This window comes from Diplotaxodon limnothrissa, linkage group LG10 (genome assembly GCF_057381915.1).
Source record: "Diplotaxodon limnothrissa isolate DT_005_m linkage group LG10, D_limnothrissa_male_GT1.1, whole genome shotgun sequence".
Lineage (NCBI taxonomy): Eukaryota > Metazoa > Chordata > Actinopteri > Cichliformes > Cichlidae > Diplotaxodon > Diplotaxodon limnothrissa.
In genome coordinates this window covers 23,524,498-23,552,189 of record NC_140605.1, presented here as the reverse complement: position 1 = coordinate 23,552,189, position 27,692 = coordinate 23,524,498, and the positions used below count along the sequence as shown (strand labels likewise).

General features: G+C 41.3%; 1 protein-coding gene across 5 annotated transcripts in view; it reads right to left on the bottom strand.

Moving 5' to 3' along the window:
* Window positions 1-26,968, bottom strand: part of shroom1 (shroom family member 1) — a 28,939-nt gene extending 1,971 nt beyond the window's left edge. The window contains exons 1-9 of one of the 5 annotated variants that reach the window (XM_085364622.1): window positions 26,764-26,968; window positions 9,475-9,515; window positions 4,538-7,454; window positions 4,256-4,442; window positions 3,931-3,983; window positions 2,734-3,354; window positions 1,999-2,589; window positions 1,327-1,429; window positions 434-706 (exon numbers count right to left, since the gene is read on the bottom strand). In XM_085364622.1, coding sequence (XP_085220748.1) covers window positions 434-706; window positions 1,327-1,429; window positions 1,999-2,589; window positions 2,734-3,354; window positions 3,931-3,983; window positions 4,256-4,442; window positions 4,538-7,242 — 4,533 coding nt within the window. In that variant the 5' untranslated portion in view covers window positions 7,243-7,454; window positions 9,475-9,515; window positions 26,764-26,968. The remainder of the gene's footprint in view (window positions 1-433; window positions 707-1,326; window positions 1,430-1,998; window positions 2,590-2,733; window positions 3,355-3,930; window positions 3,984-4,255; window positions 4,443-4,537; window positions 7,455-9,474; window positions 9,516-26,763) is intronic. The other 4 variants (XM_085364626.1, XM_085364624.1, XM_085364623.1 and 1 more) reach the window with 4 other exon arrangements.
* Between the last annotated feature and the right edge of the window lie 724 nt (window positions 26,969-27,692).

Below are 27,692 nucleotides of genomic sequence, written 5' to 3'. Positions count from 1 at the left end.
GGAGCACTCGCTGACAGTATGCTTTTACTCACATGATTTAGTGTTTATGTGTAAACAGCATCAGCGTGTGAATGGCATCAAAATACATTGAGCACATGCTGGTGTATTTGAGAGAGTTCATTAAAAAATTATTATCAGATCATTTGATCTAAAATGCTTTTAATTTTTATTAAATTATATGTGTTATGTAATGTGACTGACTGTTATGTGTTCATGAAAATCCAAATCTGAGTCAAAACAAAGGCAAGAAGGAATGAGTGATTGTGGGTTTTCTTTGCAGAAACTTGGAGAATTTTGGAGAGTTTTCAAAACAATCCCTGGTAAACAATTATGTAACGCTAATTAAAAATACTAAATTAATTATTCAGCGTTATTTTCACAATAGTTGGCATGCAGAATCAGCCAGTCAGAGTCAATGTTTCTGGTTCCCCACCTTCTCCTCAGCATCAGTGTTCTCATCCACGGTGCTCAGGGCGTTCTGTACCCTGGCCAGCCGAGCAGACAGGCACAGCAGCAGACTGACCACCCGCTCCAGGTCACCTATGAACAGGTTGTACCTCTCCAGTTCCACAGGGAGACAACGCTCACGGACCAGCACCTGTAGCGCTTCCCCGCGGGCTTTGTTCTCCTGAACCTCTACCTGGAGGGCTCCACGCGTCTCTTCATACGAGCGCAGACGGTCCTCGATGTACGAAGCCAACAAACGCTGAAAGGAACAAAGAGAAGAGTTTGAGACGCTTTAGATAAATGAGATGTGGTGAAAAAAGGATGGATATAAACCAGTTAAAAATATGTTTTTTTACATTTGCTGCCGTGGAACCATACCACTGTACTAGCAGTGAGTGTGCATGGCAGCAAGAAACAGGGGGGAGTTACTTGCTAAGCCAAACATTAGACAAGAGGGAGACACTGATAAGAGGCAGACGGCATATCATGTGATAAGAGACAGAACTATTGCTGCTTGAATAGTCCACTTAAGGCCAAATAGCTTACAGATGGTATCAATATGAAATCACCAGAGGCTCTGGTTTAAAAATTAAAACTGAATGAGGCCACAGTTCAAACTGTTCACATAAAAGCAGTGCTCATTCTGTCTGGCTTTCACTCATTTAACAAAGCAGTGATTTGAGACATACAGAGTATTTTTACCCATAAAGCAGACAGACCTTTGGTCTCATAGGGATGTCTTGAATGTTTTTCAACTAATGAATTATTTCTTCTTACTTGTCGTGAGGAATTTTAATGTTGAAAAAACGATTAAGCTATACTTGCTCTGTAATGCACGCTGAACTAAACTACTCACTATTTGCATAAAATGATGATTACCTTCTTCTCTGTGATGTCAGTTTTGCTTTGCAGGTCTGCTGATTTCTCACTGTCGGGAGCAGGGGGACAGGGAGAGGCTTCCGACCCTTCCACTGTTTCAGCACTGCAATGAAATTTGGTTATGTTAAAACAACTTGATTCCTGCTGTCACAATATAGACATGCTCAAATGACATGTTTGTTTCAGGCAGGCCACATTTTAACAGCAACACAGAGTTAACTGAGCAAAGTCCAAATGTTTTCTGCATATTTAAATACTCTGAAATGCATCTGCACATTCTCTTTGTATCTGAAGTGTGCTTACATTAGCAGAAATAGAAGTGCAGGCACAGCAGTAAGCAAATATACAGGTGTGTCCGTGCATGAGATGTTACACAAGATAACAGAAGCACCAGTGGAGCTCAGTTCGTTAGCCAGTTTAAACTAGTGTCAAATTTCATGGAAACCCATCAAACTAGAAATCCTAATTACCTGAGTGCTGCACACCATTGGAAACTCTAGCTTGGCTGTTATTATCCATTCTTTACGTTAACTACTTCTTCAGGAGTGAAGAAGACCTCCAGCACAATTTCTATTTTCCACGAGTGTAAACTGAAAAATAGTCATTCCATCTGCTTTGTTTACCACTGCTGAGTTTACCTGAAGTGTTTTCTTCTGGCACATGAACATTTACCTTTCTGCTGCTCCATTCTGCTCTTGTTTCTTCTTGTAGTGCTCCTCCATGAGCAGTGTGTCCTCCGACAGCAGCTGCTCCATCAGCATGAGCGCTGTCTTACGATTGGTCAGTGGGTAGAGCACTCTAGCTAACGTCTGGTCGGCTCCGACAACTGCTTCTACAAGCTCCTCCCACTTAGGTCTCTCAGCAGGTGTCTCCTGGCCCTCCGTCTCTCCCTCTGGTGTTCCCCTTTCCTCCATCTCCTGGTTTTCTCCCACATTCTCATCTTCCATTACCAGATCTTTCTCCTCATCCACCTGATGACTGATGTCTTCGTCGGAGACCGACGTGCAGGGAGACACAGAGGTTTCACTCATCTGCTTTAGAGGGACTGCACTAGTGGAGTCAAAAACACTGTCAGTCAGAGGTGTAGTCTTGACTTCCTCTTTGACCTCTTCTTCTGGTGACAGAATCCAGAGCAAAGGATCTGTGGTGACGCCACAGCTCAGAGACACCTCATGGTTTGAATCAGGTGGCTGGCCATTACTGCTTGGTTCATTCACCGACTGCTCCCTCTCTGATTCAGTCACAGAAGATGTGCTGCCTCTGCTGGAAGTCAAAAAAAATCATGATAAAGATTTACACCTGATGAAATTTGCAAAATCTTTTTTTGATGTAATGTTTCCTGTTACTGATTAATTCAAATGAGGAAGAAACTGGTATGGCACATTTTAACATGGGGTCTAATCTTACCTGGATCTGTTTTCAAAAGGAAGCTTTGTCTGAGTGGGGGTGGACACAGTGGATTTAATCTCCCTCTCAGTGATCTCTTCACCTCCAGGGGACGGTGGGTTTGAGGAAGTCTCACTAGGCGATCTGCTAGACCTGCATTCATCTGTGACAGGGCCATGAGATCCAGGACTCACAGGATGAACCTTGGCCTGAGAAGGGGAAGAGGAGGAGATAGGGGAGATTGATCCACTTGAGTTCCTTGATCTGACTGTAGCATCCTCCTTTGAGTTGTCCTTCAACAGGGCTTTCCTCTGGGTTTGGTTTTGTGACTGTCCCTGAGTGTGCTTCTGACCAACAATCTCTGGCTCTTTTCCTGTTTTCTCCGAAACACTTAGTTTCTTCCTCCTTCTTTCCTGCCCCTGGGCTTCTCTTTCATCAGAAAAGTCTGGTCGTCCCATCTCACTCGAATACCTCCGCAGATGATCCAGCTGTTCAGAACTTTTACTCAGGGCTGACACCTTTGTCACCTGGGATACCCCAAGCTCTTCCATGGATTTTCCCCTCTGTGACGGTACACGGACCTGGTGATGGTCCACAGGAGCTGACTTTCTCGAGGATTCCTTAATGGCAATCTTCTCAGAACTAAAATAAGAACAGAATCAGACATAAAGATTCATGGCAACTGTAAGTTACTTTGGAGCAGAAACCCTTGCAATGACGTGTACCCCGCAGTGGCCAACACAAAGAGAGAAGAGCAACCATTCACACCTAAAGTAATTTTGAATCACCAATTAACCTAACCCTACCAGCTGCAGTACCCAAAGAGAACCCACGCAGACATGGGGATGTCTGATTCGAACCTCTCGCAAAAGTCCTAGCCACTGTGCCACTATTTTACCTGAACATGAATCATTTCTAGAAAATAAAAATATCAATGTTCAAAACAGGAGACTCAAAGTCGAAATCAACATAATTTCAAGAAGTAGGCTAACTCATTGAAACTGGTTCAGTCCATTACTCTTCTTTTACGGTCCATGTGTAAATCTTTTGAAAGGAATGTCGGTTTGCTGGAGGAAGTTGGTGTTGACTTTCCAGCACCACAATGAAACAAGTTGAACTTTATAGTCTGTACCACAGTGCACACATCACTGACCTAATACTTCTCTGACCTAAAACCCAATAAAAGTGTCCCAAATTATCTGCAGCACTGGTACATACCTGCTGGTCTCCATAGTATTAGCTGGTAGTAGATCCTCCTCATATTCATTTGCCTGCAGACCCAAAAAAAGAACAAAAACACTGAATTTAATTTGTACTGGTGTCAGAAATTACTACACTGCCAAGTGAACATGACCTGAAATATTTCGCTTTTATTTTAATTTTGTATTATTTACGTTGCTGCTTTTTAAATGCAATACAGACTCTAAATTAATTAACTATATCTGTGAAAGGAAATCTACAGGTGACTTTAGTAAGGAATGTCATATTAAGGATACATCTAAGGGCTTTTTAATGATATTGCCACTAATTTGGCCTACTTTACCTCAAGTGTGTGCGGTGTGGATGTGGAACGGTTCCTAAGGAAACTGGGTGGTTCTGGCTGGTCCAAGAGACTCTCCGCTGATGCAGACTTTCCCTGAGAAGGACCTTGGCTCTCTCTCCATCTGGACTGATTTTGCTGGCCACTATATTGGCCTGAACAGGACTGTGCTGAGAAGAACTGTGCATACCTGTTTTGTGAAAATTAAACAGAATACTTTAAATGCTTGATTTATCCACACTACACACTACAAAGGCAGAACCAAAAGAAGCCTCTCAGCTGTACCTGATCGAGCTGGTGGAGGAATCGAGGATTCGGCCTGCAGAGTGGGGTCTGTTAAGCTTCTTCTTTGTATTTTTAGCTTCATAATTCCCCCATAGAGACCTGGGACCTGGCCAGTCAAATGGTTTCTCCCCAAGAGAGTGCCTCTGTCTGGGTGGAGGTGGTATCTGAGACGTTGGTTGCTGGGGTTCGGTCGCTTTATGGCCCGTCTTACGCTCCATGTAATCCACCAGAGCCTGATGTCGCAGATGTTTTAGGTTTGTCTTCGAGGTGCTCGAGGTTGAAAGAGCTCGACCTCTTGTCTCAAACATCTTCCTCCGTGCTTCAACCAATCCCTGCTCTTCTTGCGGCACCTGCTCCTCTCCCTCATTTTGATCCAAAAACAGGTCGTCGCTTTCATTGCCAAATGAACGGCAGGCTGAGTGGTGTGGGCCACCGCCGAGGTGGTTGAGTTTCTCTGGCTCCGAGTAAGACATCTTCTTCTGCTCAGGAGTCAGTCTCTTTCTGCTTCCAATTCGTGCCACCTGTGGCTGGGCAACATTTGTTGGCCTCCCACTTTCATTTTCATGCTTTTTGCCAATCTCCATGTGATCGCTGATGTCTTTTTCTTTTATGCTCCCCTTCTCCATCCCTTCTGAAGTGACAGAAGGAGTAAGCGTGTCGCTAGAAGTCTCTGAGTCCTGTGATGAAGAGAAACGATGAATCACTCCAGGTCTCAGCTCTGGCTTTTCCCTGATCCGGTGTGGCCACGACAGCTGCAGGTCCCTCCTTTTAAATGACGTCTCCCTCAGAACTTTTGACTGAGCATCCTTCAGCTTCTCTTTGTAGTACTTTTTAAATGAGTCATCCAAGGTGTTACAGGCAACTGAAATATCATCACCTCTATTATTCTTGCTAATGTCACCCTGTGGAGGTGTCTCACTGTCATTTATTGGCACAGCACCTTGGCCTGTTTTGTTTAAGACTGTTTCCTTGCCTTTTACACTGATCCCAGGCTCATTCTTGGGCTGTAATGCTGCTCTGCTGGCACCAGTGAGGTGGTACAGAAGCGGGGTTGTTTCCTTGTTTATCCTCTCACTTGCAACATCCCCTAAGGGCTGCCATTTCCCTCTCTTTGCATGATCGTCTCTCTTGTGGTGGTTGGACTGCTCATTGCTAATCAGTGATGTATCCTCCATTGTTGGTGAGGCTGATTGTGAGCAGCTTCTTTCGGGACCACAATAAAATATAGGGTTGCTGGCAGTGTGCCGGCCAATTTCTCGATTCTGCACTGTGTCGATTTCTTCTAAGGCATCGAAGCTTCGTGAGGACTGCGTCAGCTTAAAGGACGGTTTAAGTTGCTCCCGACTCTCAGAGATCATATCTTTTCCTGGGGTAACAGAAGTGAAAACATCATTTTCATCTAGAATTGTACCACTGAAAGAGCGAGAAGTCTCTTGGAGAGGTCTAAACAAATTGTCCATTGTGCTGTGGCATCTTTCTCTTAGCTTGTGCGTCTCCAACACAGTAGAGACTTCACTTCCAGCCTCAGAACCACAAACAGAAAGAGAGTGTGTCTTCAAACCAGACTCAGACAGCTTACACACTCCAGTGACAAAGTAGTATTGACCCTTGTGCTGAATGCTGCTGCCGCTGATAAGACTCTGATCATTACTCCCCCAGGGGTTGGCAGCTCGGGCTGGCTCTGAACCAAGCCAGTCGTAAGCAGAATGTGCCCTTTTGCGCTGACTTTCAAGATGGCGCTTACTAGCTTTGCTATAATGGTCTCCATTACATCCACCAGTGCTCGGGGGCTTTTTGGCTGGCAGGTGGTCAGGCTGACTTGTGCCTCGAGGAATAGATCGGCTTAGATTGTTTGCTGACTTCTGCTGCTCAGAGGCAGCTTTGTTCTCTTTGATGGATAGGTATTCTGGGTTCAGAGGCAGCCTGGTCTGATCATTAGGCTGGAAGTGGGGTCGGTAGTTTGGTGGCACCTGTGCCTGTGGCTGCTGCTGTTGAGAGCCTCTCCAAACTGGGTATACTGGGTCAGAAGTGAAGTCCGAGTTGCTTGTATCAGCATTAGCTGTCTCAGGTTTTGTGGCATTTAGATCATGGTGCTGCCGAACTTGGGGTCTGGCCTTCTGATAAGGCTGCTGGAGCTGAAATTCAGCATTATTATGATGGATGTTTTCAAAGTTTTTAGTAGCTATAAAACTATCCAGGCGTGCTGGAACTGGAGGAGGACGGACAGGAGGGACAGCACTTTGGGCTGAATTCCCCAAATGCATCTCTCTTTTTGAGAGTGCTTTGTTGTTGGTATGGACACTGTTACTGCCATTGTAGTTAAGGTGGTTTACATTAGTGTTAGTTTTGTTGCGGTACTCCTGGGTGATAGATTCAACTGAGCGATAGAGCTGGTCCATGGTCTTTGAGTCAGACTGCAGAACCTGGGTCGGATGGTAAATGGACTTTATATACTTAAGATCAGCATAGTGGCTGAAGGAGTTTGGCTGAAGGTCCTCTGGAAGAAAGGGAGATGGATAGTCTGGGGCAGTGGAACCACCAGAGAAGGAGCTATAGGCAGAGTCTCCTTTGCCGTGTTGGTGGTGTGCAAGTTGGTCGACGATGCTACTGCTGGACTTGGCTGGGGAAAGCCGGCTGACAGGCATGCTCAGAGGATGCAGATCCACGTTGCTCATTCTCTCAAAGTGGAAGTTGTAGGAATCCATGGAGGACTGGGGCGAATGGCAGGAAGGGAAGGGCAGAATCTGTAGGTATGGTGTACGTGTATGAGCGCTGATGCATGTGTCTTCCTTGTGGTTGAAACTGGGAAAATTACCACAAACACATCTGCACCAGGTTGTCCGTCACGTTGGTTACTATTTAGGTCATTTTCCTGCCTTCTTTTTCTGCAGTCAGAGCCCCATGAAACAGTCTGCTCCTGGGGAAGAAAACACAAACACAGCACAGGCCTGAAAACTCAACTTAGGCTTAATTTTTCAGGACAAACATGGTACAAATGACTTTGTTCATGTTGTTCACATTAGGCTTACAGGCAAATAACATTAATATTTTTTTCTTATTAATGCATGTGAGATAGTATTTTGTAATCAAAAGCAAAATAAAACAGTATCAATCAAATAGGTTTAGATAGTTAAAGTACAGTCCCTTTAACACAATTACACCTTTGTCTGCCTCAACATGTACTCAAAATTAATACTATTATGTGAGCAAGACAAGTTTCATGCCATTTTTTTTGTTTTAGGGTTCTTACAGTTCACGCCAGCTTGGTTTTGTGGGTCAGTGCAGTTAACCACCTGTTGAAGGGGTCTGCCGTTTTGCATCAATAAGACCTCTAATTAAGTTCCCTGAGACTAGCAGAGCACGTTGCAGCACACTCATGAAAAAATGTCAGGAATTTCATATAGAAGAACAGAAGCACCTGAGGATTAGTCATGTGACAGGTGTATAATGCATTGTTATACACAAGTGGCTCATAAAAACATTTGTTTTCCTCTTATTCACTGCACACCGCAGTATTTGATCTATGTATTTGTTTTGTCAAATGACTGTCTAAAATATGATATGTTAAGAGCAACATAATAATCAATGATCAATGCACTATTTAATTATGAAAAAAGATCACTATCCTCTCCTTCAATGTAAATCTAAATGTTTCAGAAGCAATATCTGCAAATATGTAAAATTTTCAGATTTTATCAAGTTCACCACCTGACCCCGTGACTGGAAGATGCTTTGCACCGCTAGTGTCACACCATTTCAAATGACACTTTTTATCTGCAACATTATGGAAACCTTATGGAAACCTTATGGAACATTATGGAAACCTTTAGAGTGGAGCAATTGCTCCACTCTAAAGGTAACTGTTCTGACATGTATATACAATATACTATTTAATGTTGAGGCCACGTGCCTATGTGAGTGATGTGCTGCTAACAAACAGATTCTGCCAGTTTCCTGTTTGATCAGGAACTGAATAGAAACAATCAAATTTAGATTTTATATACTTATTTACTGCATTTTAAGTTCTGCAGTGGATATTTGTTCATATAGTCACTGCAGTTCATTCTCATACAAAAGCCAGCGCTCGCAAGTGACTGCGGCGTTTGAGCGTTACAGTCGACTCTCCCATGACCTGCATGCATTTCTTTCACTATGTCATCAAAGTTTATAGTCACACACCTGTCATGCATACACAAAAGCAAATGCTACTAATATAACAGAGTCAAGCCAACCAGCCCAGTTTTAGGGCTCACCAGCGACCAGATTTTGCTTAACTGATTTTGTTTCCTGTGTAATCGGGAATTATTTCATTCACAAACCACAATGATGACTTGAAATTCCTTATAGTCGCTTTCAAAATTTATTTTTTTCCCAGTGTTTCCAGGTTTTTTGCCTGGTATTAAAAAAACTGCATTACAGATAATCCGAGGTGGCCGTTTTGCATATACACAAAACCCACCTCCCAGGAGCCATTCACAGCTAAACTACAGTATTAAGGGGGGTATCCCATGTGTTTATGAAGGGCCTTCTGATCTGTAGTGTGTTACTCTGCGTGTGCCTTTGTGTGTGTGTGTGTTTTCTAGCCATCCTATTTCCACTGTGAACAGAGAGAGGCTCCCAAACAGGGGAGCGCTGAAGTGGAAGTGATGGAGGGGACAGGCAGTGACAAAATGTACAGAGGGGAGAGAAGGAGGGAGGGTAAGGCAGAGGGTGACCGGCCCAGACAAATACTCTCACACGCAAACCACAACAACAAGAGACAAGAGAAGTGAACAATGACAACAGGAAAGCTGAACACAAGTTAGAAAAACAGACCAAGTGTCACAGTAGCAAAACGGAGAGGGAACTAATCTGGAGCTCTACTGTGTTCAGATTGGATTGAAAATGTATAAACTTTAGGGAACACCATCAGAAAGAAAGGAAAAAGAAAAACTCACCAGAAGTCTGAGTCAAAGTCACTGCCCTTCCTGATTTCCATCTGAAAAAGAGAGTGTTTCCTAAGTTTAATCTGAAATAAAGATCTGCCAATTGATTTCCATGCTTGTTTCTAATTCAGAACATTGTTCGGCTTCTAAAGAGGGACCAGACCAAGTAACCAGGAGAGCCAGATATTAGAGAGAAGACTTCTAGCGGGTTCCTTCTCCCCCCACTGAGACCCGAGGCTGCCTAGCGGGGACCACTGATTGGCTAGCCGATGACGTCCGGCTCTCCGATGCACAATGAGCGCAGCGGAGGGAATATTTCACTGCTGCAGATAGCTGCTAGTGCTGCCGGCCGCCTAAACAACAGAGAGCGAGAGAGGGGAGGAAAAAAAAAGAGGCCTCGCATTCCTGGCTGGCTTCAAAGACGGAGCACAGCCCGGGCGGCATTCATTCCCAAGGCCCTGAGCCCGGCACATGGAGACTAGCCAAGGCAGGAGGGAGGGGATAATGGTGGTGGGTCGGGTGGGTGTATGGGTGACCTCCCAGCCTCCACCCCAGAGGGAAAAAAAAAAACCAGTCACAAAGAACAGCTATCCCCCACTTTCATCCTAATTTTCCTCTTTCCACAATTTCTACAAGTCTCCTCTGTATTTCTTAATAAACTCATAAACTGGGCATCACACAAACAAAAGTATCACACAGCAGTACTGCAGTATTTGTGTTGGTTTGAGATAAGTGGCCTCTTTTTAAACCTACAAATGTAAAGCATGTTCACCATGTCAATAATACACTTTGAATTAACAGGTTAGTTTTATTAAACCCTAAATGGGCACAAAAGGCACAATATTAAAAGAAGACTTAAACACGACACTGATCAGTCAGTCACACGAGTCAACAATAACCTCATCTTTCAAAACTCCTGCGTGATTGTGTAGTGTTGTACAAAGAGCCTTGTTGCTTTCACTGTTGTTTTCTATTGAGGCTGGCACCACTAGTGCTCCGCTATGCGGGATCTTTGTTACTGTCAGCCACATCCACGATGTTCTAGTGATTTCACTGCTGGCTGACTCCACCTGTTGTAAATGTACTCTAACTTTTGTTTATGATCATGCTGAGAGAAGGAAAGAAACATTAGCATGTAAAACTGTAGCATTATCACTGAGAAAATTGACTATAATAACACTTAAAAAAACAAACAGGCAAGCAAAGTTGGCTTCAAGTATGTTGAATGGTCAATTGTTGAGCTAGATTTGAGCTTAAAGCAATTTCCACACGTGATTACAAAAGAAATCCATGAGAGGGGTTGACCTTAAATATTGAGGTTACGCATAAACAAGGATAAGCTCATGACCACTTTCTGCCTGGCAACTGAGCTAAGGACTATATCATGGCAGATGGAGGGGAGAGTAAAAAAATTAAGAACTGCAGGCTATTCAAAAAGCAGATTTTTTTTATGTTTAAAAGAAATGGTCACAGGAGGAGCTTGTTTTTAATTTGTTAGGAAGACGGGATTCATAAAACCAACAAATGAGAGGAAGAGAGGTTAGGCTGATCTAGAGAGGGAGGAATGAAGTATGGGAGGGGGGTGTTAAATTCTTTATTTTTTTAATGTCTTTTATTGGTGATTACGTGTTCCAGCGTGACCTTCACCATGAAGCCACGAGACTGGACCACCAAGTCTCTGAGAAACAGATATGACTCTCAGAAGGCAGAAATAGAAAAAGAGAGGATGCCAAGAAGATCAAAAGAAAGAAAGACAAATATGCAGGGAGAAACTATTAAAACGGTTAATCCTGCTGGCCCTGCTACATCTTCTGAGAAAAATGACAACAGGTTGGTTGATGGACACCCTCCCAGACAGACCGCAACAAATGCTTCTGTTATGAGCCCACAAACTATTGTTGGTACTGTTGCTCTTAATTAGAATACTGAATAAGTGTTTTTCCAGCACCATGTCACTGCAGCTGTATCATTTTTCCAGAAGGCATGCATTTTCTGCTACAGTCCTCAAAGCAGAGTAATGACATGTGTCTGCATAGTTTTTAACTTTGAAAAAGGACTTAGTTTACCCAGAATCCACCGCAAATTAGTCCTATTTAACACTGTCATGAACTTAACAGCTTTCTATAACAGATATGGCTCATAGCTAAGCCATATTCAAAAGGTTTATCTTGGTAAAGTCAACAAAACCTCTGAACCTTTGTAGACACGTCAAGATTTCTGTTGACCCTCCTGGTGGTGGGCCCCACTTTAGAAGTGCTCTTTAAATGACTGTAAAAGCGCCAGTATGCCTGCCACATTGGCTGTTTCTCTCACCACCACTAAAACATCACACAGTCACTTTTATATATGCCTGCAGTTAACACGCAGGAAGTCACTGCAGTATTCTCCTGAACGATAAGCATCTAATTATTTTGCAAATTACAAAATTACAAAAATAAGTCCAGGCGGCTTGTATGATACTTGGGTGATAAAGGACTACGGAAAGCGATTTTCCTGCTCTGCTGTCTTGCTGTTGGTGAAAAAGATTTTTCCATCACAAACAGTAAATCATTACATCTTATTATTATCATCATTTTTTTTTCTTCTGACTTTGGTGATTATACTAATTACACATTTGTGATCCTTTTGACAAAAACAAAAAGAAAGGCACACCAGATTGGCAGTTTGAAAACCAATCCTGGGCTGTATGTGGACACTACTGCCCACAACTCCCACTGTGTTTGGATATATATCAGCTGCAGCACTGAGCGGAGCCTTCCTGCAGAGCAGAACATTCACTCCGTCTGAGAAAAGTTCAACCACAGCAAATAGAAATGACAGATATTTAAGTTGATGAGAAGCAGACCAAGACTCACAGAGCAAAGCTTTGACTCAATGTGCAAAATTAGAAGCCAAAGAACTTTTTGGCTCATGAAGGCCTTCATCAAGCCTACGAGCCGTGATATTCTTTACTTACTCTCAGTGAAATAGAAACATAGTGCTTTAACCTACATTCCCTTTCACTGAAATCCACAAAACCTAACTACCAGGGAGGCAAAAGAGACTCAACACAAGCTCAAATTAAAATAAAAGTTAGAAACATGACTTCACTTCTGGACAAGAGCCTCCCAGAGGACCAACAGGGCATCATTCTATTGTCCTCAATCAAACAGAAGCAGGGAGGAAGCCGTATTTGAAAAGGTGGAAGTGGATGTATGTTGAGCTCTGACAGAGCAAAGCGGCTGGTTGCGGGAAAAGGAAAGGGGCTTGCCATGCAGTGTTATCATTAGCACCAGCAGTGTACTTCTTTGTGTATGCGTGTGTCAGACACACATATGTATGAACCACAATGATTAAACAGTGAGAGCTGCGGAGAGAAACTGTGAAACTGTTGCTGGGCAGTGCTCACATCAGTGGCTAAAATCTCTAGCTGACCAAGACAAGCTGTCACACTCTAATAAGCTCTGCATTCCTGCCCTGATCTGGCCTAAATACTTGACAATATCAACACTGAGTCCACTTCATGTTGTTGTTGTTGTTTTAACAAAAAGAAAGTATAGAAAAAAAGAAAGCAATATGTTTGCAACGCCAAACACTGAATGCATGTTTGTGCAACTATGACACTCCTTTTGTGTTTGCATAGATGCAAATTACTAACATCCCTTTAGTTTAGCTGTGCTTACGTAAACGCCAAAGATGAGACACACAGAAAACCCAACAAGGGCAATAAGCGTATATTAATAACATGCACCAAAGTTATTTTGTATCCTTCCTGGTCAATGATTAACCAGGAACTGCATCGTGCCTCGCAGCACTTGGCTCAAAAATGAGTACAGGCCTCTAAGAATGATAAACTATTCTCAACTGGCCTCTGAGAAGACAATTACTTTTGTATTTAAGACCCCCCAGGGCTTTGCAATGTGATCTAGTCATGGTCAGTTTAACTGGATACTGTAGGAATTCCACTGCACTAGAATAGTAAGAGCCTACAGACTATTGGGTTTCCTCAGTCTAAAAATGGGCCGTGCAAATTCATAATTTCGGCTCCATATCCTTTTCAGTCTTTGGTATGTGTAATAAAATCTGAGAACATACTGACCTAGGTCAAAATCCAGATGTAAAAAGATAGTAAACAGCCAATTACAAATATATCTCAATAAACTAAATGTTGGCCTGTGGCCTGATAAGATAATCTGATCATTTAGATACAGACTTTATTAGGTGTCCTATGCTACTACCAGGTCGGACCACCTTTTTTCTTCAGAATCTCCTTAAGTCTTTATGACACTGATTCAAAAAGGTGGCAGAAACATTCTGCAGAGATTTTACTCCATATTGATATGACAACATCACACAGTTGCTCCAGATGTGTCAACTGCACATCCATGAATCCAATTTCCACTGTAAAGGTGTTCAATTGGATTGAGATCTGGTGACTGTTAAAAACCATTTCAGTACAGTGACCTCATTGTCATGTTCAAGAAAGCAGTTTGAGATTATCTGAGTTGACATGACACATTAACCTCCCAGAAGCAGCCATCAGAAGATGTGTGCATTATGCTAATGAAGGGACGGACATGGTCAGCAACAATACTCAATGTAGGTTGTGGTGTTTAAAAAAATGCTTGTGTGGCACGGACATATCCCCCACACTATTACACCACCATCACCAGCCTGAACCACCGATACAAGGCAGGATGCTTTTAGCATGCTTTCATGTTGTTGCTGAATAACAATTATGACCCTACCTTCATCACAGTTAAGCAGACGACAATCTTTGTTTGGGCATGCCACTTTGAATATTTTGGAATTAATTTGTAGAATATTCAGAAGATATTCAGAATATTCAGAAGACACCACTGCAGGGCAGCAGATAAAAAGTGATTGTAAATGCGTGATACCATCAACAACAAAGGAGCCATGGCGACAGCAAGTGAGAAAGAAGAGACTGGTCCCTACAGGAAGCTGAGACAAACACCACAAAAAAGCACAATAACAAATGACCCACTTCCTGGTTAGAGGTGGGGAAAGTCTCAATGACTCCTTCATTACAGAAAAAAGTTATCTTTAAATAAAAAAGTTGTCTATTCTTCTTGGGTCCTGAGTGTCAGCCCTCACAGCTCAGCCCTGATCTCTCAGCTGTCACTGAAGACACTGTTAGCAGTCTAAACAGGGAGGATAATGTGCTCCATTTGATCTTCATCCAGCTCAGCTCTGTCTTTTCTTTAAGCACTACGTGTCGCTCAACTCGTCAAGCAGGGTACCAATTATTTTATTTTTATTATTATTTATTATATTTATTAACTTCTATCTATAAAGTGTAGAAAAATAGGGGGGGGGGGGGGGGGAGACTCAGTTTCCCTTCATCTTTGTTTTCTCCATCCCAAAATCAAACACAAACACTCACTTCTGACAACCAAGAGTCACAGATTTGTTGGTGCCAATACATACACCACAACTATTATTAAGACATGCATGCTTACATCTTCTGTTTATGATATACACACATATAAAAGATCACATATACTGAAACCTAAATAGCTTTACATTGAGTATCGAAAAATCCAGTAACAATGTAGCCACGTTTTACTGACCACTTTCACGTCTTCAGCTGACATTCTCTACCAGTGAGCTCAGTGTCGCCTGGTGGCAGTGACCATCTCTGCCATGTTACATAACGAGCTGTGGTCTGACTATAGACACATAACAAACACTGGATATCACACATGGTGGCATTGCTGCTGGGGCTACAACACCACGTGGCTTCACCATGAGGACGTGAATTCGCAGAGGTGGAGACTTCCTGGAGAGAAAGTGACTTTACAGAGCATGTATTGTTCTTGTAAGACCAATCCCTAATCTTACACTATCAATGTCATGGACAAGGTATGAACACCGACTTCAAACCAAAAAGAGCAAATAAGAATATATGCCAATATAAGAGTAAATACTATCTTCAGGAAAGACCACGTGAGGACATGTGTTACTAATGAACAACATAAAAGAAGTAAACAAGAAAACAAAAACTAAAAATAATCACAGAGATAGTGCAGAGGATTTGGAAATGCTCATGCAAGACGCTATGCATCTGCACCTAGACAGTATATAATACACTACTCATAAAATGCATTAATGCTGGTAAACCCAGGGTAAAGCTGTTAATGGGCTTCCCTATAGCACAAAGGCTACATGATATGACCTGGTTCTCAGGTTTTTCAAAAGCAGCTGCAGTCTAACGCTCTCTGAGGGTTTACAATGGAAATCAGTGTAACCCGTTTCCTGGTCGTTATTAAGAAGCTAATTAACTCTGATTTTAAAGCATGGAGCTTACTTTTAATTTAGGTGTGTATTCCTGTAGTAATCCTTACTGCAGAACATGTCAGATGTAGTAGCAGCCTCAGCCTAACTCACATATCTGCTTCTATAATTAAACTTTAAAAGATTGAGCATTAGAAATACTACTTATTTCATATAGTTATTATTAAGGGTAAGTTTCTTCTGTTGAATGGACTGGGGCAAAAACCCTGATTATGAAATCTAATCTCTAACACACTGTGCTCAAGTCATCATGATGTCAGCAAAATGTCTCATCAACTACTAGCTGGGCTACCTTTAAATGACTACAAGTGAACTGCCATGATTACCTTAAAGTTAAATCCAGTGCTTTGGTTTACAACTAAATACTGGTCATTCCCATGAGTCTCAGCTTTACTACGTGCGTGTAGTGCCAATTAGCAAACGTAAGTAGATTCTTTTCTTATAGCTGACTTTACACTCATGACAATATTGATCAGCGGGGCAAACACCTGACCCTTTATGGTGACATGGCACTTAGTGCGTTATCGCAGGCTGATTGGCTGGATTGGGAGCTTGGCAGAAGCACAAGGAATGTGCTTGATAAGCAGCGAGAACATGTACTGCAGGTAAAAGCAAACAGGCTGTTATAATCATTACACAAAACCCCAATTTTACTTGTCGTTTCTTTCAGATCACATCCTGACCTCAGGCCACTCTGAGAATTCAGTTATCAGTTATGTTAATGGTTAGTTCGCAATGGCGTCTCTTGTGCTCTAGTGTCCACTGGAAGAAATTCTCAATTTCTACACGGTTCTTACAAAAGTTGTTAATTAAACTGCTGTATCTAAATATTACTCATACTATCAAACTGGCAGTGAGCTCACCTGTTGGCCTGTGTAGATAGTACGTGAACATCTGATAAGAGACAGCCTGCGGGACACTTCCTGGTCGAATACAAAAGTGGATAAGAGAAGATCACAGAACTGTGAGCCCTCAGCAAAGCAATGAGGTCACTATTTGATTTAAAAGATACGTTTAGACCATCTATGTCAGGCATACTCTGAGACAAACACGTTGAAAAGGGACTGCCCTTTTTCCTATCCACTGTGCTCAACGCAACTTAATTTCGATTTGCAATCCAAAAGTTCTCATGACACCTCCAGACAGGAAAAACAGGCCTGTAGTGAAGCTTTGTTATATCATAAGGACAAAGTTTTCGTTTCAATACTGATTACATAATGACGTTAAATATTTAATCCTCTACTGAGGGAATATGCATGAGCAGAAGTGCCAGGTTAACAATGTGCCAATGGCGAATATTTGCAAAGATGCCTAAGCACCAATTATGACTGTTAGCGCAGAGACCAAGCACACTTTAGATTTAGTTATTTGATTAATCAGAATTTACTAACCCTTCTTCTAAGAACCATGTCAGCCATTTAGTAGCAACACAGTGACGTACTACGGGTCTAGCCTCAGGTTTATAAGGTTTGTTACTGCAGTCATGGAAAATCCAAAATCTCATCCCCATCCATCTGCTGCCACACAGATCGTAAATTTTCACATCAACACACTATCCTATTACCTTTGAGACGCTCCGAGGACATAAGTAGAAATGGGCGTTTTCCCCTCTCATAATTGTTCAACCTCCTGGAGTGGCTAAAGTCAGGTTACAGTACTAAATGACCAACGGCATTCCTGGTCAGGTCTTACTGCTCCCTTGTACCTATATAATGTGAGGCAATTATCAGTAGTGAATGGACAGTCGTAGAACACAGAAAATAACAGAAGCATTTCAGAGACCGGTTTTGAGGGAAAACCTGCATTCCAGACTCTAACAGTAAATACACTCCCTCATTGCTGAGATCCAAGCATCAAGGAAGGGCACTGCACACTCCTACAAAGGTTTTTGCTCACTCAGTAACTCAAGTTTGGAAGATTGTCAATTGTCAATCAAACACACCAAAACAAGAAGTGTTCCCACGAGTTGTTGTAACAGCAGTTTCTCAAGTAATAAATATTTACCACGTTTCCCCATTCACTTCTATTGAAGCTTGTCCAGCTGACAAATATAAATGTGGGTTTCCTGCTCGGGTCACATGTTTTTTTACTGCGTTGTCATCTCACAAAAAAAAGGAAAGAAAAAAATCGCTGTACACATGTTATATAAAGATAATGGCTGTGCTGTGATTTTGGCTAAATGGACAAGTGAAATTATCGCTCAGGGAGAAAGTTAAAAGCAACAGGATGCTTGTAATTTTCTTCTTTCACACACTTATTTTGGGTGTTGCAGCTTTCTAAATTGTACAAAGGAAAAGAGAGAGGCGTGCCTGGGGTGAGAAAGGCCTTTGATAGCTTTTTGCTTCTAAAGCGCTATGAAAAGTCGCTAAGTTTGTAACTATGACATGAAGTGAAGAAGAACGATCGTGGCTTCATGCCAGAGTGATGAGAGCAAGGCATCAGAGTTAAGACTGCATGTACCTCCACATGTATAAAAAAAGAAGGAAAAAAAAGAAGAAGAAACACGCAAATCCTGAAACTTCCATCCATGCACTTATGCAATGAACGAACCTCAACATTCAAATATTCAGCTGCAGCCCTAGTTTGGTTACCTAACAGGCTCCACCCACCCTGAATGCACACCTGTGCTTGTGTTGGTCCATTAAACTAAGCCTGCATCCAGTCACAGGCACAAAAAAAAATATTTAACAAACAAACTCTGCCAGTAGAATAACATGTTTTTGTCCTGCTTTTGTTGAATTCCTTTCCACAAAGAGCACATAAATGCAGAGTCACTGCAGTCAGTGGCAAAAGCTTACTGACAACAGGAGTCATTCACGCATGGAGCTTTTGCTGCTGGGCATGTCATTGACATTAAGTCTGGAAAGGAAGGAGACCAAGGAGAAAACAAACATGAGGATAAAAAAGGAAAACGTATAAGAAACTGTTTGATCACTATCTAAAGTGCCATGATGAAAGTAGCAGACATGCCTCTAATCTCCCTCTTTTTACCTGGTACTATGCTTTTAGATGCATGAAAAGGACAGTCCAGATACAGAGCAGCAGCTTCATCAAGGACAACAAGGGGAAATTTGCTCAGTGTTGCATTAGGAGATTTGAATTGCAAAACAACCGGGAAGGCAGATAGAGGCAGTCTGTGTGGGCAAACAGTAAATATGCACTTCTCCCTCTGCCTCCAACTTGACACTGAACAACAGTTCTGATCCAAAGCATATTTTTGAGGAAGGAGATTTGAATGTTTAATCTAGAACCCACTTGGCCACTGTGACCTCCCCGCTCAGTTTAACACCCTCCAAATGGCAGATGAAATCGAGCAAATTAAATTGGCCAGCATTCTCCACATTTTTGTTTTCGCTCAATGAGTGCAAATTATCAGGATTACCCACCCTGATAGAACAACCGGATTAAGCCAAGGAGAGATGAAGGCCCCTTACCAGAGCCTGACTAACGGGCAGAGCTGCAAGCAGTTAAACTGAAAAATTGATAACTTATTCTTTTCATAATCACTTGTTTTAATCCCTGTAATCTACTATTCCTTTAATTTCTATAATTTGTTAGCCTTGGCATCCCAGGCTCTAATGTCACTCAGTCTCTTTCTTCTTTATTTACACTCATGTCTCCTACTCATTCCTCTTAAAGTGTAAAACAACTGAGGGTTTCCAGCAGATTTCCTTTTGAGAAGGATGCATTTCATCTGCTATAGTAACCAAGTGAATAAAGTGCCTGGAACATAAACATGACTGGAAACCACCTCACTGTTTGGCAGTTACTTGTCAGAAACCATCTGGTGTCTGACTTTAAATTCCCGTTTATCTAAAGAAGTACTTTCGTGCATAAACATTGCAGGTACAGAGACACCAAGATTAGAGCAATTTAGCCACCACACTAAATAAACTTTCTGCTTCCTAAAATACTAATTTGCTAACTGAAAATGCCTACAAGCACACAAAACAAACAAGTAGTTTGATCACATCTCTCAAGGTAGTTAACAAAAAGAACAGAAGCTAAAATGCTCAAGCTGACCCATGATCAGATGCTACTACACTTTATTGCAACAGATCTAGCAAGCTGTAAGTTGACCTCCTCACCCCTGCTAATCATCTTTCCACTCTACATGCACACAAAGTACATTTAATCTAGTGGGCAGCTTAATGACAGATTTTTTTTTAAATTCTTAATTCCCAGCTTTAAGCATGCTCCACATATTTTTTCATGACCACATAGTAAACAAACCAGTACCAAACACTTCCAGTGATACTTACTTCCTCAGTTTTGATGTGTGCCTGAAGTAGATCATTTATCTTTTTGAAATGACAGTGACTTTTTGCAGTGACAGTTTCCCTCAGTACAACACACACAGTATAGAGTATCACGCCACTACTCAGTTGGTGTGTAGGCTGAAATAGAAGAAGACAAAATCTTCCCATCATAATGCAATCACAAGCAAAGAATTTGTTCCCTCAACAGGCTGATAAGTCTCTCAAACTAAGTAATCTTGGCTAAGCGCTTTTGCTCTGAAAAGTTTTCTTTATGCTGCAGAGAACTATATAACGAAAAAGAAACAACTAAAAGCAGAGTTATTATTTTATCTGGAGTACAGTATTTCTTTGTTGCGACATGAACTGAGTTTTCTGCATTCGTCCCACCTTTGCCTAAGTAGTTTCACTGACAGAGCACATGACAAAGGTGTATCAAAAGAACAAATGTGTGTCTAATGTCCTGATAATTACAGAGTGCCACCCACACCTCTGCATACGCCTCACATTATACCAACGCCTCTGCCAAGGTGAAATACTTGGTATTAACTTCTAATTATCCTGCTTTTGAAACACATACAGTAACCTAATAGTGCTGATTATCATGCTCAGGAGTCAAGCGATTCCTAATTTCTATAGTCTTTCTCAGCACCAAGTTTACCACCTTGGTTAATTTTAGGGGTACTGATCACAATGGGCTCATGTTGCTAGTGGCAGTGCAGGTTTCCTACCTCAAAGCGGGGGATGAAGAAGGGGGTAAGGAGAAGGAGGAGGACGGTGTGGAGACTTTAAAACAAATCACACAGAGATTAAACTTCACTAGAAAACAGTGCAACTCAATTTGGACTTTGTAACCTGCTACAGAAAAATAGAGTGATGTAGAAACACTGAAGTGACTACAGGGGTTAACATTAATGTCTTTTCTTAAAAAAAAAAAAAAAAAAAAAAAGCTATTCAAGATGGAAAAATACTTAAAACAGTATTTTTTCACAGTGCTGTTATATATACTATTACATAATAACTATAGGTCTTGGTTGCATTTTTTTTAATATTTGTCTTGTGGCTTGGCCTGTTCTAGTCAGATGGCATATTAATAGTCTGAAAGGTCCAAAGGAATATGACAGATTGCATGTAATATTAAACAGGACCATTTCTGGCAGAGAAAAATCAAAAAGAAATCTGTCTTAAATTACTTCAGAAGGGCAGCTCACGATTATACTAATTTTTACTTTAATCGTGAGTATTTTAAACGTAAAAAAAAGATATTCATTTCACACTGGCATGAAACAGAGAACAGCAATAAATTTTGTCATCAGAGAGGCTTATTTTTGCATGACAAATGACTGAAATCATAATTCTATTGCAGAATGTCAACTAAACAATCCACTGTACAATCACTTTAGCCCACACTAATTTATCATTTTGACATGTGCAACGTGCTGAAGCTATGTCAGCACTGACTGGACAACCACACACACAAAAAAGACATCAAGCGGTTAGTTCCAGCCATGTCGGACAGCTGTAAAGGCCTCTTTTATTAGTCAATATCACAGCCACATTAATGCATCCCTGGCCAGCTCAGGTCTCACTGACAACCCCTCACCCACACCTTTTCATCAGGGGCTATGAAACCTGAGAGGACCCTAAAGCAGACCTGCAGGCATGGCACAGACCCAAGCACACACCCCACAGACTGTGCGCCTTCCTGCCTTTTACTGAATACTCTGCTGTGAAAACCACAGTGAAAAAAGCAATAGCGTAATCCCCAGTGTTATTCATTAGAGATTTTACAACTGTAAAGTAATAATCCGTGATCAGTGTGCAGCATCTAAGTCCAGCGCTGTGCTGGATTTGGATTTGTCCTGATGGATTTACTGCATGTATTGTTCTTGACAAATAACGCAATGCATTATTTTCTCTATTTATGCAGAATTTAAATTGGTCAGTTCAAATATTTACAGAATAATCTGCTTTTATATCATGCAGAAAGAAACAAAAATTGCATATTTAATCACATGTAAATCTTAAGTTATTTCAAAAAGAGTGGAATGTGTAGGGCACTGAATTTGTTGTTGGATAAGCAACAAGAAATCAATAAGATAAGAAAAGATTTTAAAAAGATATGGTATAGAAAATATATTTTTACAGTCCAGGTTCTGCTGGGATATACTTTCGAAAAGGCAATAACACGATGTCTTATAATTAAAAGTACCCAGTGAAGTTTTTGCCCTTGTGTGTCATCATGTCAGCACTTTTGTAGTGTTTATTTGTCTCATGTATGCTAAAAATGATGCACATGCATGCAACTATGTTCAATCTATCAACAAGTTCAGGGTTTTCATTTAAAAAAATCCAGCAATGATCTAGAGACAGAGAGGAAGAAATCTGCAACACAACTTTAAAACAACAAAAAATGCCCCTTGATTTTGTTTGTATAAAAGATAACCCCACGGGGCACCTTTAAATACTTTGTGAGTGTAAAAGACCTTTATCCAATGTGCTGCTGCAATTCTATCTACACAGCTCCTAAAAAAAGCAGAAAAAAAAGATTAAGGATGTATTTTTAAAAGCTGCCCATACAAGTAGGTTACTCTATGTTTTACCATACACATGGAAAATGCACTCATGACATATGACACTACCATATAACAATGAGGGGCTTATAGGTCCAAACAATAGAGCAGGAGTGGTCCTGTAAGAGCACCAGAGTAGGAATGCACACACATAACCGAACACACTTTTCAGCTTCCCCAAAGGGGGGTCTCGCCCTAGCCAGTAATAACCCCTGGCAGCCATTTTTCTTCTTCATGTCCGTCCATTATGTAGGACTTTAACGGGTTTTCTGCTCCTCTGACAAAAGAAGGAGGATCTGACCATAGCTCACAACTACAGACAAGTGAGTTGTCAAAGCCATTGTAAATAAGCCCCCGTCATTGCCTGCAGAACAGAGCCCTGGAGTAAAAGACAGGAAACGAGGAGGGGAAAAAAAGCAAGCAAAAAGAGCTGAAAAGGTTCCATCTGTTTAAGTCTGCTGGATGGTGATGGGGACAGCCTTGCCTGTTTCTCAAACACGGAGCGTGAAGGACCCCCTCAAATGTCTGGAAGGCCATCCATGCATGAGGAGAGAGAAGATGACGGTCAAAGTGAAGGGCGCTCAGACGATCTTCATCTTTATGTATGCATGCATATAGACAGTGATGATTTAAAATAAAGACTTACATGTGATCAGCCATCATTTTTACCATTGTTATACCCTTTATACTAAAGAAATGATTCAATACAAAACAAGGAGAAAGGGTATCCAAAACTATGACTAGGTATATGATGATGAAGAGTCCTTAAGTTTCCTCATATTGCCCAACATCACAGAAACCATCTAAAGGCAAAAGGACATTTTCACCTAAGTGTCTATCATATAATAGCATGCTTTAAAAAAAAAAGTCAACACCAGTTATGCATCTAACCTTGGTATCTAAATGTTCCATTTGCAGCTCGTCTGGTGCAACTTAATAACAACACCTACAGACTTCCCTTGTTTAGTTTATTACTTATTAATCATGTAGGGCAATTTGGGCTTGAATACAGCCTACAAGCAGGTTTTTCTCTTCCTCTTGTGTGCTCTTACTTTAGGCAACTATAAAAGAAAAATCAACTGATCTGCCATGATTTCCTCATCAGGACCTCATCAAAGTCACTCCAGTGCAAGTGAGCATATCTGAATACGTATACAAAACACAGAGGCACGCTAAAATCCTCTTCAATTATCACACCGACCTTCCCAAGGGCACGACTTTCAACAGCCTTACGAACTGGACCACTAAACATTATAACACCTAACATCAGCTCTAACTAGGGTTTAATTAATATGTTACAGTATCAACACGACAATGTGCCCACGCTTTAAGAAAGACTAACCTCTTTCTGGATGATATAAGGTCAGATATAAAGTCTGGGTAATAAAGTCAGACTTTAGTGGTCCAGTTTGTAAGGTAATAAAGTCTGACTTTATTACCCCTAAAATCTTGATAACATTGTGTCTGAGGACTTTGGTCAGCAAACATGTTTTCGCTTTTACCTCAAACAAACACATTCTGATTCATTTTATTTTTAAAATGAATGACACACTGCTTTTATACTTGGTCACTACGTTCCAGACGTGGACCGCTACAATTTGAGATACTGCACAGATTACACTTTTCCCAAATCTTTCCTTCTGTGATAAACAAATCACTCTATACGGGGTGAAAGCAGCCACCCTGGAATTGTCAAATAATTGGTACCGGTTTGCGTTATTGTGAACACAAAGACATGGATGTTGAAATGGAAACAAAAGAAACCACCGGGCCACCTCAGCTTACCAAAACATGTCACGAAACACAGTTGTAAGGGATCAAATTCTCCCTGAGAGAAAATGTGAATTTGTTCGATATGGCACAAATCAAACACACATTTTATCTGCAGTATTACCTGTGACATACTTCCAATAAAATCTCAGAGTACTTTTTTTCTCGCAAAAAATATGGTGATATTTAAGTTCCTACTGACCAAAAACCCCTAGAAAAAAATCGCCACTTAGTATGCTCTTAAACTTCTTTCTTATAGCTGATTACAGCATGCCTGCGTCAATCCTTTCGTTCATCAAAAGACGCCAGTGAACTTAACACCTAATTCTATGACTCATTCATGATATCACTTTTTTCTTTCACAGCGGTATACATTTATCTTCCCGGAACCAACAATGCCATTCACACATCAGTCTCACATCATTCAGGTTCAAAGCAAAAGGTATATTACATCAAGCCTGCACTTCCATCATGTAAACAATCCACTTAAGGCTAACAGAAACTAACAGGCTTCTCATTTAATTACAACTTAGAGACCTTCCTGCTACATCTTACGCCATTATTTCACTATGATGCCTCGTGCAAAGTTCAAAGTGAGGCTGATAATGGTTTAATTACTGCGCTGTTAAGTAATGTGTTAAAGATTTCTGTTACTTTCAGCTGCTTTGTCTCTGAAATTTAATGAGATTTTCTGTGTAATCCCATTTCATCTGGATCAACCACAAAAACCTCAGTTTCTACAGAAATAATCTGAAACCTATGTGAACTATAACCTCACGCCCAGAGCCAAGCCAGTCGCTTCAACCTTGCAGTGGTTGGTTGTATAAAAGGTCACAAAAAGAATTTAAACATCCAAAACTACATACGTTCAGCTGCAGTGTGAGTAATTTTCCACCGCTCGAGGAAAAAAAATAAACATAAAAATGACCATGTCCTACAGGTCGAACAGAAACATACCGCATGCAGGGTTGAATTCCTACAACATTACATACTTTACTTTTTTTCCCTAAAAAAAAGAGGGAGAGAGAGAAAGAGAGAGGGAGAGAGAGAGAGAGCAAGGGGAAGACTGAGATCAGGTTTCAAAACCCAGTCTAAGTTTACATTTACACCCCATGGCTTTGTGACCCTACTCTCATTTATAACGCTACCCTTCTGCTATTTAGTTCCATCTTTGGTTTCCGGCTTTCTTTCTTCTTTATACTTCCTGCAAACAACACTTACTCAGGCTACAGTCCAAGCCGCCACCTGTATGCAACCATTACCAAATATTTGTATTGCCACATGCTAGCTGCCGATTGGGATCAACAGGTGTTTATGCAAGCACCTCTGGGCTAAGTCCCTCATCTCTCTGCATGCATTACGCCTACATAATTATACCCAAATATCTGAGTGCGTGCTGCTGTCAGGTCAGGCTCTGTGGACGTAGCTGGGGTTGAGCCAGGTCAGCAGCCCCAAGCATGGCATCCTCCAGCAGTGGCAACAGCAGCACACAGAGAGGCCAGTGTGCTCCCACCATCTGACCAACCTCACAGCCTAAGTGCCTCAGTTTCAGCTCCAACACAAAACACCAGTGTCTAGTTTCCCTTTAAATAAAACATACTCCACTCATTAGCTAAAAAGCCCCCCCACTCCTCCCTCCTTGTGCATAATTGAGCGCTAGGTATCAATTTAAGGCAATGAAGTGAGGTTAGAGCAGGACAGTACTATGTTTTTTTAGTTGTTTTGATTTGTTTCAACCAACAACCAAAGCATGAGTAAGTAAGGTACAACACAGCAATTTAATATGGTGATAACAGTAGTTAGGGTTTAGAGTTGTTTCTATCCAGTCCTCAGTATCTATTACAAGCTTATCAGTCAGCTGTCAACTCAGATATTGCTTATTATCTCCCACTGTTACCTAACATTCATGAACAGTAATAATAATGTCTATTAATAATAAGCTGCTAACATTAACGCATATAAAACCTCATCATATTACAAACTAAGGAAAACTATGCGATTTTAAAGGTTAAGGGTATAGATTAAGAATTACATCTAATTTACACACACACACATACATATATAATACATTTATTAAGTATTACAAAATAAATAAGTAGCGATATAAGCAGCCTAGATGGGCTTTGCTAAATACCACCAGATCCTACTACTGACCTCACCTCCCAGTAATAAAACTGAACTGAGACCAGCTGTAGCTTATTCGTGGACACTTTAACTTCCCACAGACACGAAAAACAACTTGTACAACAGCAACAAGAGGTCTGACTGTAAGGTGTCACTGTCATACAGGTATTCTGCGAACATTTTCACTAATAAACCAACAGGTTAACAGCTGACAACCGAAACTGAGCAGCCACAGCGATACTGGATGCACCTGCTGCCACCCTAAACTACCCTCAACGTACCTGCCGATTCCCGCTTCCTTCGCGGTCCTCAAACTGTAGCTTTACTCTTGGTTTGTTGTCTTCAGTGGGTTTCCTCTTCGTTTATCAGTGATAGTTACACTAACTAACTAACAAGGACGGCTCACCTGTATATGGTTAGCTGGCGTGTCTCGCAACCTCTGGTAATGAGCTTTCCTTTTCCTCCGTCCGCACTCAGCTTACCTTATTCCCTGGAGAGAGAAGCGGATGAAAGGTAACGGAGGACCAAGGTGGCCAATTAGACGTGGCGGGAGGCGGGCGAGGTGGAAATGCACGACATCCTATTGGTCAGAACACATTAATGGCGGAACAGTGGAAAAGTTAATTTCCCTGTATTGTTTTCATTTATAAAAGAGAGAGAGAGAGAGAGAGAAAGAAGGAAAGAGGCGCAAGCTGGAAGCAAGCTGAAGCTAAACTTCAAATATAAAAAGAGAAAATTTTGAAAATAAAATGATCTATAAGAAGCGACTAATGTTTAAAATGTGCCTAAATAATAAAACTAAAATGTGGCAAGTTGCCTTTACAAAGAGTTAATGTTCTCAGGCCGGTGCAATGTGGATTGAAAGGAGCTAATCATTTCTAAGAGGCTCTGCCATGCAAAGCTAAACTACTTTTGTCTCATGCACAGAAAGATTAACTAGGCACCTTTTTTTAATCTTACTGAAAGACACGAATTACTGAGGCCAAACAATTTGGGTGGTTTGGGATGTCATGAGCTCACTGTGAAGATATTCAGGGAAAGTCAGGTTACTCTAATGTCGTTTGTTACTGAGTCACAAACACTGTATGATCTCAGATTGCATTAGTTACTGTAAGCTCCATAAAGGCATATTCATGGACATGTAAAGGTATATTTAGTTCATGGACCACATTCAGTATAATTTAATTCTATAAACTATCTTCAAGCTAAC